Source organism: Columba livia, chromosome 3, assembly GCF_036013475.1.
Source record: "Columba livia isolate bColLiv1 breed racing homer chromosome 3, bColLiv1.pat.W.v2, whole genome shotgun sequence".
Classification (NCBI taxonomy): Eukaryota; Metazoa; Chordata; class Aves; order Columbiformes; family Columbidae; genus Columba; species Columba livia.
The window spans coordinates 63,403,865-63,417,427 of record NC_088604.1 but is presented as its reverse complement, the minus strand read 5'-3'; the positions used below and the strand labels follow the sequence as shown (position 1 = coordinate 63,417,427).

The 13,563-nt window shown below is 41.5% G+C and overlaps 1 protein-coding gene across 2 annotated transcripts in view; it reads right to left on the bottom strand.

Annotated features, from left to right (window-relative positions):
* Positions 1-246: 246 nt before the first annotated feature.
* Positions 247-13,563, bottom strand: part of AIG1 (androgen induced 1) — a 120,586-nt gene continuing 107,269 nt past the window's right edge. For both annotated transcript variants that reach the window (XM_005507681.3, XM_065057254.1), the window contains exons 5-6: positions 3,545-3,708; positions 247-919 (exon numbers count right to left, since the gene is read on the bottom strand). In XM_005507681.3, coding sequence (XP_005507738.1) covers positions 882-919; positions 3,545-3,708 — 202 coding nt within the window. In that variant the 3' untranslated portion in view covers positions 247-881. The remainder of the gene's footprint in view (positions 920-3,544; positions 3,709-13,563) is intronic.

Genomic DNA, 13,563 nt, shown 5'->3' with positions numbered 1-13,563 from the left:
TTGCTTATGTGCCTTCCTGAAGTAAGACTTAAATGCTCTCTCTGGTAAACATTAACAGCTCAGACCATTTACTGAGAACTTACACCTTGAAAATGCAGGATCAGGTCTTGTACTAGGAAAACAAGAAGAAAAATCCTCATGTAGAAGTACTATCATCTACAGTTGACACTGGAAAATCTGAAAAGATATCATTCGAATGCCATCAATCCATCTAGAATTTCAAGAATTAACATGAAAAAACAGAAACACAGGGATAATTTGATCTTTATTTAGGCCTATTTAAGAAAAGTTGCATCATATTCAGATAGTCTAACACAGCAAATAAGATTTTACTGGACGGATAAAATTATTAACATCATTGATTTAAGGCAGCTGTTACATAGTGTTACATTAATATTTCAGTCGGATTGAATTCTTTGTATACATTCATGCAATTAACTTCTATCGTATTTTTACACTGTACTTTGAAATATATAGGATTGTTCTGTTTCTCCATATTAGACCTATCTGGTTAAGCTTTTCTCAAACAATACAGAGACTGGACTCATTGTTCTTCCTGGTGGAAGTTAAAAGATTTAACGACTTAATGATTTAATGACTTATTTGATGCAAGAAATGCATGTTGAGAATGCCATGGAGATCAATATACATCTTATGTGTGTATGTCACATGCAAGCATGGAGAAATAGGAATGGAGGTTGAAACATTATTATTAGTGAAAATAATTTTCCCTCCATATAAAACCCCAAAATATCCTTGCACTGAGCAGAGGGCCCATTAAATTTCCTCCTTTCCAAAAGATTCCTCTCCAAGCCAACCTCTGTCGGGGACGAGAAATCTTCCATGGAGCCATAAACAATCCTCCATGTTGCCTTTACTATTCAGTCCAATTTTGGCTTTTCTTTTCCTTCTTCAATACCTGAAAACACATGGAGAGCAGCTTTTAAACATCTCTCAGTGAATAAAAATGAAGCGTTTACTTAGAGAGGTTCTTCTAATGCATTCCTTTTTTTTTTTTCTTTTCCTTTATTGCTGTTGTTTCTCCCCCACTTGCCCACATGCCCTTGCATGTGTTACCTGCTGTGAATGAAAGGAGCATCTGCACACCTGATGGCAGTGCTTGTCCAGTAATGAACTGCACAACCCTCCCTCCCTCCAGACCATTTTCAAATCAGCCGCACCCCTGCCGCACACTCAGCCTTTGGATGCTGCAGGGGTCTGGGAACAGTCCGTCCCCTCACCTCCCCTGCTCACCTACAACCAAATTGAAGTAGATGTTATTATAGCTGAAGCAAAGCGGCTGACATTATTTAAAAGCAAGCTTTAAAAATTGTGTTTCAGAATTCACTAACTTTAACCCCCTCTCCATTTCAACATTGGAATTTTAAATATTTGCAAGTGCATCTCCCTTTTTTGAGAGTACGAGAATGAAGAGTCAATTACTGTTGATAGGGTGCATCTTTCTTCTTGTAACAGCCATGTCTTTCAGTGATATCGGGAGGGCTGAGCGTAGGGCTCCTTAAATAACTTATCCTTGCAGCAGGAATTGTCTCTTTTCTATGCTGAGCAAAGTCTGGGCCGGGCAGCAGATTGTGTTTTTTCTGGCAATGAAAACATTCAGCTATTTCATATGCCTGTTCCTGGACAATGAATTACTATTGGTATCTGACAAAAGTATTGTTCTTCTGACTAAGCCCTCTCTGCCAGACATCTCAAATACAAATATTTCTTTTGGAGGTTTTCAGGCCTGCTGCACACTGGAAAAGAAAGACTTCCGAGGACTGGAGGCGAAAGAGAAGCAATCTTTGAGAATGCTGAGAGGAAAATCCAGTCACAAGTAAGATCACCTGCTAGTGCAATATACACAGAGATGGCAGGTACACCAAAAGCCACTTGAAAAACAGTTAATTAATCCAATATGGGAAACAATAAGACCCATCTGCTGTTAGAAAGCAGATGCCTTGCCGAAAGAAGCAACATGGAAACAAATGGGGCTGCGCGTAGCCAGCAGCCCAAGTACAATGGCCCTGGGTGTTGCTGGCAAACCCATGGAATGGAAGAGCCATACTTGAAGGTTTAACAACCAAAACAAGAGGCTGCGTCCAAAAGATTACAGTGGGTTTACAAGGCTGCTTGAGAGCCAATCTTGAGTCTTCTGCTTTCTGCTGAAAGGAACTTTTCCAATAGTTTTTAAATGAGCTGTTTTATTTGCCTTTTCAAAAGAGCCTCTTTCCTCTCTTCTGAAGCACTCTACTGCAGATGCATCAAATAGTTTGGCAGGAATGCAGACACCCTCAAAACTGTGGACAGACACTGGCTTGTACAAAGGGCAAATTTTTCCTTTCCTACCATGTTTGCGGTTTAACTTGGAAAAACTAACTGCAAATCATTTTGTCAGTAGTGAGATTTTATTTAATGCATCTCCAGAGGAAGAGGAAAAAACTCCAAGCCCAAAACAAGCCCCTCTCACCCCAGAAATCTTCTCATGGTGGACTGCTTTGCTTTGCAAGCTTAACTGCCCCAAAGCCCCCTTTAAATGTATGGTTTTCAAATAATATTTTCCCAAGTCTCGCACGGTGGCAGACTGGCATTATTTTACATCTCTGCTGCCTGTGGTGTGCCTGCCATACACTCCAGGTTAGGTTCATGCAAAGTGTTTCAAGCACAGCAAACCAGCAGGTGACTCACGGCATTCTCTGCTTTGCAAGTGCTTGAGCCACAAAGGACTTTGGATCAATGTTCTTTAATCAAATTGAGGAAATGATGGAGGGCATAATGATGCCATGGTGAACCTTGGGCGAGGTTGGAAGAATGATCTGACCGATATTATCTCCTCTAGGGTGGAGGGTCACAAGAACCATGGATTTTGTTATGCATGCTGTGGAACAGCGAGGTGGCTTTTCCATAATTTATTTTGCATATTTCAGGCAATTTGATAACGAAAAACATCTTTCACAGACTAAAGGAATCTACTTTTAATCTTGCTTCTGTCTTATTTTCCCTTTTACTCTACTCAACAGGGTGACCTAGGCAGGGTAGATGATGTAGACTCTGCAGAGTTATGTTTACCCTGCACTAAGGTGATTTTTGATTCCTGTTATTTTACTGACATGAACATATTCTTTTTCCTTGAGTAAATCTATAAGCAGAAAACACCTTTACACCTGAAAATAATAGAAGAATATATTTTATCTCTAAGCTAAGCTTACTACTAACATCATTCCCACAGAACGATACTTTATTCTAGCTACATTTAATGGGTTCATCAGCTAATAAGTGGGTTGTAAACTAATGGGTTGTAAACCTCTCAGGTAATTGCCAACAGCTCTTAAATTAGTATTCGAAGTTATAAAACAGAACACATATTCATAGCTCATCACGCTCTCCAACAACCATTCTGTTCATCTGGCTGCTTTTAAGAACAAGCAAGCAAGATGTTTCAATTGGAACTTCTTTCTCCTTTGTTTTAGCAAGCTTAAAACGTTCTTGATTTTCAGTCCTGACGGTGTATTTCATCAGTTAATATTCCTAGAACAGTACTCACATTTTTGGGTATCCCAGATGTAGTTGTTCAGGACCTCTCCCACCAAGTACAATATGTTAATTACTACAGCCGCAGCTGCAAAAAAGATTATTTTGACACCTGGGCTGAGGTGCTCAAGAAGCGGGTACACCCACACTCCTGTAACATGGTGAATCCAGCACACCCTGAAACAAAACAAAAATAGCAAGTACTGACTCTTACAGCCCTGTTTTTCAAAAGCAGCTTGGGCTATAGGCTTAGTTACTGTAACCTAAAAAGCAATTGTTTGAAAGGGCTGCAAGTTGCAATTGAACCGAGCACCTGGATGACACCCGCCCAGAACAGGCATCGCAAATGATAAATCTGTGACTGATTTCCCACATTCTTACGGTTTTGTTTTAAATGTATTAGGAGCAGTTGGCCAGTTTTCATGTTCTGATGTAGACAGGTATTTCCTTGCTGCATTTATGTTTATGAGGAGTACACACCCCTGTTTTGTGTGGCAGTATGGAAACTGCAGCACCCTCTGTTCCAAACAGGTTCTTCATCCAAAGAGCAGTGTTTCCCAGGCTCTCCTGCGAAGCCCAGCTCTCTGGTTTCTGCAACATCCTTCTTTCATTTTGTTCACGTTTATGTATTTCTGCTGTTTCTCCTCACTACACCTGGCAAGTGCATCATTTTTTGGGTTTGCCAGAAACATAAGGTTCAGTTTATCTTTGAGAGAATAATTTCTTCAGCTCTTGTGTTTCAGGTTGCTCCTCCTTTGCTTTCAGTAGCCTGGTATCATTTGGGATCTAATAATTTTTCTTTTGGTAGGATAAACATTAAAAAAAACAAAGAAACCACCTAATCAGTGAAACTCTGCCCAGCTCCACGCTCAATATACAATACAGGAAAAGGGATGACGGTGGTTTGCTGGTAACACAGAGATTTTTAGCACTCAGCTACACTGGAGATTGTTGGCACGCTAAGTCAAGAGACAGGGTGTCAGCTTTATGGCGGTGCACTCTGCAGAAGTGCTCCAGGTACGTGGTTTTTCTGGGTGTGACCGCAGTGGGCACCTGTACCCTCTCAAGCAACAGGTTTTGTGTTGAGATCTGACACGGTGAGTGGCGAAGTCAGAGGGAGCAGAGCAAGTCCACACGTTCCAGTAGGTGGAAGCTAATTGGGAAACTGAGAAAAGTGCTCAGTGGAGACAGGCTGGGGCCCACGAACTGCTGGGCTCTCCTCGAGAATGTAAATCTCTTCTTTCCGAGCCATCAATTTGAGAGAGCAGCGCACAGTGAAGCACAGATAGAGAAGACTCAGCAGCTGCATGAACGATTATTGATGGGGATTTCCACATCCATATGATTCGCTTCACTTGCTAATACTTCTTTTTCATTTAAGGAAGACTTTTGATCACTCGATCAACAGTCATAGGCTCCTGGAGGGCAGAGTCACAGAAGTTCGCCCCAAACTGTTCACATTAAGTGCCTGTCACACAGAGAGTCCAGAATCCCTGTTTAATGATTTTACATCACCCTGGAAATGTACATGGTTGTTATAGCTTGCGTTCTCCTTAGAAAAACATTTATTACGGCCAAACCCTTAACAGTTGGACACTTCATGTAGGATTTTACATGTGTCATTAAATTAATCTGCATGATCTAGATGGAGATAAAAAACCCTTTCTCCAAATGAGTTCACATACGGAAAATGGTCTCTGCTCTTTACAGTTATTTTCCACAATATTCTTCTGTGCCAGAACTAACCTGGCAAGATAAAGGCATCTGTGAAAAAAATCAAGGGTTCCTGTGTAACCCATGGTAACAGGGGGATACCGTGTTCCTTTTGATCAAAGAAAAAGATGGGACAGTTAGGTAGAAGCAATGGGATGTCCTCTACTCCCAGGCTGGCTTAGCAGGGAGTGTCTATTATTACCCAATGTTTTTCAGTTTCATTTGCTTTCGTTTTATGATTGACTACCCTGTGAAAAACAAGCTCCAAGGAAAAAGCTTGGAAAAAAGCCAGTGCTTCTTTTTCACTCCTGGATGAAACTGCCCAGCACTATAAAGCACCTTTATAGAGGGACTTTTCAACAGACCTTCTAAAATGCGCCTATGTAGCAAACTTCATGAACCAAGTAGAGGCAGCATTTATTAGAATGCATTTATGCTGGAAAGAGGAAATATTTTCTAAATCCAACCAATGAGTCACTGATGAGCTCCCGAGTTAGTTTGAACTATCCCCGGTTAGTTTGGGGTCTCTGAGCACTGCTCATGCACTCTGCTCCCCGCTGCCCACCCCAGGAGCCCATTCACTGCTCGGTGGCACTTGCTCCTGTGCTCGGTGGTGTTGTACGCCTGTCCCCGGGGCAGCCGCACTGCAGGAACCCAGGCCCTGAGCACCAGACGTACCGAGCACCACTCGGGAGACAACGGTCACAAACCCATCTGATCACCCACCCTCATCTTCCTTAAAATGAGCTGTACCACGCCGCTCGCTACAATGGGATGGAGCAATATCAGCCTCCTCTCCACCGAGCAGTGACACACTGGCTGCTCCTGCATTGTCTCTACCACCAACAGGAGCAGGAAAGTGATGACGGCTGCCATGGAAACCTCACCTGATGGCCTTTCTTAGCGGGCTCGTTCCTGCTGGAACATAAGCTATCTCGACGACCATGCACAGTAAAGGGCTGATCAACAGTAGGCATAAAGCTTCCACACAAGACTGCTGATTACTAACGTTAATGAATGCCTTCAATGTTGCAATCCTAGTAGTCATTATTCCCGTCCAACCTCATTATTAGATAAGCACAGGGAAGCATGCATTAAGATTTACTTAGGAGTGCAAATCTAGACCAAATGTAAGACCCTGTTATTGAACAGGTATAAAAAATCGGGTCGTTTAGATAAAAATAAACTGAGGAGAAAAGGTTTAAGCTGAAACTGGACTGGCTACTTTTGAGAGGATAAAATTAACTTGAGCCTCCCTGTGTTTCAATTCCATGGCAGCCCATGTAGACATAATCGTGTGTTTTCAAAGATTAATGTGTCATCGAGCTCATTTAGCCATTTGTTAGAACTGGTAAGAAAAGAAGGAATGGAAAGATTTATACATTGTATTCAAATTAAAATGTCTGTTAAAAAAAGGTGTTTTTTTGAAATTCTCAACCAGCTGGTGTAGAAATCTGAAAAATCTATTTGAAAGCACACAATATTGCTTCTTCATAAAAAATCTGTCAAAATGTGACTTTGTAGCTTTTTTCCACTTCTAGTATACAGTAGATGATGTATATTTCTCCTATCAATGTAATCAGGAGGAAATGAAAAATATGCAGAGAAGATACATACACATTTATTCTTTGTTAATGAGGAAAACTAACTATAAAAAAATGTCGGAACTTTGCGACTTATGTGTGCTCTACCTGTCGTTTTGAGAAATGCAGCTGTTACAACGGCATGTGTAAAACTTAGTCCTGGTGGAAGCAAGCGCAGCATGTAGATATACCAGCAGATAAGCATGACACCTGGAAGATTTTGCAATGGGAGATGTTGCAGAAAATGGCTGCTTCTGCATGACGGCCGCTCTTGGCTTCAGGAGTTTGCATGTACTTGCGCAAGCGTCACAGCTTGGTCTGAACTTTGAGACTCACTTCCTGCCCAAGCTGAGTCCTTCAGCGAAATCTGCAGCCAAACAACAATCAGTACTACATGTTCTGGAAACAGGGACTATGAGGTGAGAGGCTGTGTAACTTTTCAAGAGCAGTGAATGAGAGGACATAGAGTAATGATGCATGTCATAAAGTGGCTGAGGAGCTCGCAATGCTCTTCCTCATACCGGAAGAAGCACCTCAATAGAATTCAGAGACAAGAAATTCAAATCTGAAAATGGTAATATCTTTCTGAATGATTAACCTCTGGAATGCTCTACCCTATCTTTCAGTGATACATCACTGAAAGCAAGCTATTAAAAAAATGATTGAATTATACAAGTTTCCAAGTCTACTTGTTTCTCTGGCCCCTTTCATGCAAGTCTAGCAAGCCTCTGAACCAGCTGACTGTAGAAGCAATAAGGATGCCTACAGTTATGCTTAAGTTCAAACAGTATAAGGTATATAAACTGTCAAGACTGAAGGATCCAAGCATCTGCTTTTTGACATAGATTTTAGAAGAAAACTTCCCTTATAGGCTGGTTATTCCAAAATGGTCTGCTAAATCTTTTCCTGAAGCATCTGACATTAGCTATAGCTAGAGCCTGGGTACATGACTGAATTACTCTGATCTACTACGGCAGTTCCTTTCTGGCTACTTCTTGCAGCAGCAAATCCTCTCCCACATCTCCTATGCCATTCAGGTTTCCAGTAAGTGGCAGTAAGGCAGGCTGAATCTTAGGTCCCACACATCTCCTAGGCCAGTTCACATTGTGACTACTCTTTACCAAACAACAGAACGTGGCCATTTCCTACACTTTTATTTCATGATCTTTCCTAGCATCATTCTCTTTTCCACAGAAAGTGAGAACTTTACTCAGAACTATGAAATTGTGGAATGTCTCCCAAAGGAGGTGATGGGCTTACAGCAGCTGAGTCATTTGAAACGTGAATGAACAAATCATTTGTGGTTATAAAGTAAGGACCAGCCCTGTCCTTTCAGAGGCAGGAGCACAATGACCCGCAATAAATATGTTCTACTTTTGCTTTCTAATACTGACTGATGCGAGGCACAGTTTCATAAACCCTTCCCTTCCCTTCCCTTCGCTTCCCTTCCCTTCCCTTCCCTTCCCTTCCCTTCCCTTCCCTTCCCTTCCCTTCCCTTCCCTTCCCTTCCCTTCCCTTCCCTTCCCTTCCCTTCCCTTCCCTTCCCTTCCCTTCCCTTCCCTTCCCTTCCCTTCCCTTCCCTTCCCTCTCAAATGCTTGTTTGGCATCTAATCGTAATTGCTAAGATCTCAGCCATATTAAAACTGGGCTTCTTATAATTCCAGCCAGCCAGGCCTAAGTCACCTACACCTGGAATTTACATTGTTCAGAAATTTTAAATACTAAAATATAAGTTCAATAAACAGTAATCAGTTAGGAAATAACAGCAATCATCCCATCTTGTTCCAGTTTCTTACGCTGGATTATTTTCCATTGATCTGGGTGATGCTGGGCACAGGTCCATAGTTCTATTGGTCATAGTCCTATGTGCTCATAGTCCTGTGTGGTCATAAGACTGTGCTACTGGTATGGAGTGGCTTATGCAGGTAGTAGAGGACAAATCCTTGAAAACCGCAGCTGCAAATAATGTCACAAGCAAAACATACTCAGCATGACATGGGGCTGGCATCCTCAGGGGTGAACAAAGCTTAGCAGAAATTTGTGTTTATGTACAGGTAGCCAGAATGACAGAAACTCTGCTGATTTGCTGCACGGTGTTGTCATCTTTGGAAGTAATCTATTTTTATAAAAAATATTTCATTTTAAATATAGTAATGGTTGCTATGCCTTCTTGAGCTGTATTTTAAGGAGTTGCACAAGCAAGTGAGAATGTATTCTCCATGCATGTCATCTGTGATTGTACTGTTGCTTTGACTGAAACATTTGAGGATGTGGAGGTGGAGGGGAACCAGAATGTAACGGTCCGTAATGGCTATGTCAGACCTAACAGGCTGCAGATCCATGCAGACTTCTCTCGCTGAAAAGCACTTCTGCTCTCCCACCCTCCTTCTGGGTCAAGTACAGGGGATGTTCATCTTCTCCTGGCCTATTTCTGCTGCTTCTCCCTCTTCCTACTCTTTCCTGTTCTGAGTAGATCTGTCTCCAACTCTTTTCTCCTCCTCTGCATTGTCTCATCTATCACCCACCTCTCCATCAGCCTTCCACTCTGATTTCAAAGCCTGTCCCTTACCCATTTCTCTTTTAACCCATGGTTCTAGTTTCCCTCTTTTACTCACTTCAAGTACTTTTCACTTGTTTTTTTTTTTTTCCACAGCCACTTATTCCTGTGATCTCTATTGAATTTCTGTCCCCAGTGCTCACTTCCGAAAGCATTCATAAGCCCTTTCCTACATACATACCCTCAGCACATCCCAGCACAGCCATGTTGTGTCTCTCTTGCTCCATCGCCACCAGCAACCTCAGAAATCCTTCTGGTTTCTCAGTCCTGCCCATCTTCATCGATATGGCTGTCAATTCCCACCAAACTTCATGCTCTAACTCTCCACTCCTCTCTTCTGAAAGTCAAGGTTTGCCCTAGCATTCCGCACCCTTATGCCCTTGCCAACATCTCTTTCGGATCTACCTCTCCTTCTATGGAGAATCGCTGGTGGCAATCCTACAGCAAGGCTGACAGCATCGATCTCAAATTCATTCCAAATTCTCAGTGTACATTCCTTTCTCAAATTCGTTCAAGAAGGATTCAGCAAATTACGCCATCTAAACGCTCTCTCTTGGCAATTCTACAGAACACTCCTAAAGCCACTTCAAGAGAAACTTTATTTTCAAATGAAAGTTTAAAGGTACCTGAGCTCTTTAAACAGATTTCTCAAAGAATGAAAGAATGAATCAAGTCCATGCTTGGCACACGTGGAGGCAGCTCCCAGTGCGCCTGAGACAGGAACAAGAGAGCAGATCAAGTCTTTTGCTCTCAAACACGTAGCCCAGCACGACTGGAGCAGCGGAGTCAGGTTCTTAGGGTCTGTTTTTTTGGCATCCTCAAGCACTCAAAAGCAGAAGGAACAAGAAAACCATTTAAAATAAACATATTTGTCTCAGTTTATTTTAGGGACATATTAAGCTCTGATATTAGTTACCATGAGGTCATTCTTATTACAAGGAGCAACACATTTCTGGCTCTTTTCTGTTCCCTGACAACCAACTCCATACACCCATTGGCAGTATCTTCTGGTAGTACTGGCAAGCTCTTGGGTTTTCTTAGCACTGTCTAGATATAACAATTCAATACGAATTGTGACCTTTTCGAGCCATGCTAAATAAAGCCAATCGGCCTTTCCCATCTTATCCCATGGCCTTGATCCTGAAAGTCCATGTATGGTCTGCAACAGGCAGAGCGAGACTGTGTGTGCTCTGCCTGGGCATGGTTCCTGAAGAGCAAGGGAGTGCACAGAGAGCGCGTGAGCTACATGTGCCTCCTCAAATTCTCTCTGCCTGAAGGGACAGAACTCAAAAAAAAAAGAGAGAAAAGTAGAAAAAAGTTGTACTCTTCAAGAAAGGATGTTTCTCAGATAATGTGTCTCTGAGTAATGCTCAGGGGATATCCAATTATTTAGCTATGTTCTTCCAGCTTCAGTGTACAAACTATTCTATTCAGAATTGTTTCCCAGTTCTCTCATTTATCAAATATATATAATAAAAGCTTGCTACTCCACCATCTCTTCCATATGCAAAAGATTCAGTCACCTGTGAAATAAAACAGAAGCTCTCCTCTCCTTGGAGTTGAAAAAATGCATGAACAGAATCAAACCTAAATAATATTGTCCCGTATGCTCCTTCACAGTACAAGGTGCAACATGATACAATTATCATAGAATCATCATGTAGTGTGGCAAGAAGGTTTCGGCCAAGGTAGGGAGAGAGTTCAACATTCAAGGCAAAACATAGAGAACATCTAACTAGCAACTGTCTCCACTCCATACCAAGAGAGTTGCAGTAAAAACACTTCTGCTGAGGGAAAAGTGACGTAGGGAGAAGGACAAACTCTCAAGCAGCAGATCCCTAACTTCTAGGTAAAAAACCATAAACCAAGAACTAAGCCCCAGGAGGGGACCCATGGACAACCAAAGGTACAAGGGAATGAAGTTCTACCGTGCTGTACGTAGCTAGGTCACTTGCAGGTGTAGTTCCATTTTAATACACTGGGCTAACCTTGAGGGGTCTAAAGGGCACATCAACCAGCAAATCCAAATTAAGTAATACCAAACCCTCTAAATCAGGGGTGTCAAACTAATTTTCATCAGGGGCCACATCAGGAGTAGTTACATTTATATACATTTATGCAGTCCTAAAATTACATTCAGCCCTTTGAAGGCAACTGTGAGGCTGATTTGGCCCCTGGTGAAAACGAGTTTGACATCCCTACTCTAAGTGATTAAGGTCTCTGTGTCGATGTGGTCACTTAGCAGCAGGAAGACAGTGGACCTCACTAGTGAAAGGTAGGCACACTCTGAGTGAGAGGGATAAAAAAAAGTCCCACTTTTCATACTTTATGGTAGATTTTCCAAACCTGTGAATGTCAGATACATTGTGTTGATATCATCAAGGCAAGATTTGCCCTGCAGCCTAAATCAAATGTTGGATAGAGGCTTCAATAACTCATAGGCTGAAGACACACAGAACTTTCAGATGATGGCACAGTGTAGTCTTCATTCTTCTCCAGTGATCTTCTTTCATAAGAGCAGAAGGAGAAATGGGCTGCAAGTGCAGAATTTAGCAGGATAACCTTTAGGCTGAATAAGTAATTTTCTTAAACCATCTTTAGAGAAATCACAACTTGGAAGAAGGTGAGTCACTTGAGACTAGCCCTGTCTGCTTTGGAACTAATGTATGTGTAGGCAAAACAAATAAACAGCAAGAGCAAAGGGAGATGATCATAGACTGTAACTGAGTATCTGCTTAATAGCTCATTTCTTAACACAGAATCTTCTTCTGTTTCACTTGTCCTACAATTTCCTGTTATCTTAAACTTGTAGCCGTAGGATGTAGCTGTACATAGTGGGCAGGACGAAGCCCTGTGAGTATCACAGTGACATTCTAACAGATTCCTAAAAGATTTTAAGACACATCTGGTTTTATTTCACTTGCAGGACTGGATTGTTTTGATTTGCTGTACCTATTGAATACTATTGCATGTGTTTACTTGGATGATCTTGAAGAAACAGGACTTGCAACAGAGGTCAGATCACAGGTATAGTAAGTCTGCCAACCTGCCTCTAGGGGCTCCTCAAAAGAAGGTCGAGAAATATCACAGTTATGGATTATTATATATAGGTCAAAAAAAAAATTCCTTTCTCCCACAGGAATCATTACACGCCTTTTTGCATGAGCCTGCCCTTACTTTACAATTACAATTACAATTACTCTTTTTTAATAAGGATGTGTATGTTTATAAAAGCAAATGGCAGAACATGACTGTTGTCCTGGGACACAAGATCCCACTTGAGCTGGATTACTGGCACTTTATGGTCACTCAGCGTGCGTGGATGCGCATGAATAACGGGCTCTCTTTCCTTGGAGCAAAGAGGTGAGGTGCACAGCTGAAGCAGTGTGACAGTACTGCCTGGAGCCCGTGGTCCTCTCTCATTAGCTTTATGTCACTTGACTGGTGGAAAGAGCAGCATTACCCACAATTTTGGAAAATATCACCTTAGCTGAGGGAAGGGTGTTGTGAGGTGAGAGGAAAGAAAAGAAGTAAACAGGGGGTCATGAAGTATTTACAGAAAGGATAAAAAATATATGGTATCAAAGAAGCATTGTAAATAAAACAAAGGTTTAGTGAAAAATAAAATGCTAGAATGACCAAAGTAAATGAACTCTGTGATGTAAGTCAGGTGATTGAACAGTAACTGCCCAAAGACTTAATTTAATGTTGTGTAAGAAATGTTACTTCTGTTTTAGTTTAATTTTTCACAAACATTTGCATTTTTTAAAACAAACTACAGAGTGTTTGGATTACTGGCTTATTCTGCAATCAATTTTACAAAAAGAATTTATGAACTAGTAAAGAAAAAAGACAGTGGTCTATCTTTTCTCTCGCTGCTTAAATACTGAAGCAGGAAATAATTTGCCTATCCTCAATTTTATTTGATAGAACAAAAACCCTAAGCAATAAAACTAAGGTCCAAGAAAAACATTTAGCTTGAAAAAAGGTTGAAAAATGTACCCTTGGAAAGACCACTGCTTACATGGGATTGTTCAACAAATTCCTGTTGTGTGAGGTTTGGCATATACTTTCTAAAAATATAAGCATCTGGGGAAACCAGACAAAGCCCAGGTCTTGGACCAAACGAGGCATGCACTGTGAATCTGTTAGCGATTATATCCATAATGAAATATGTGC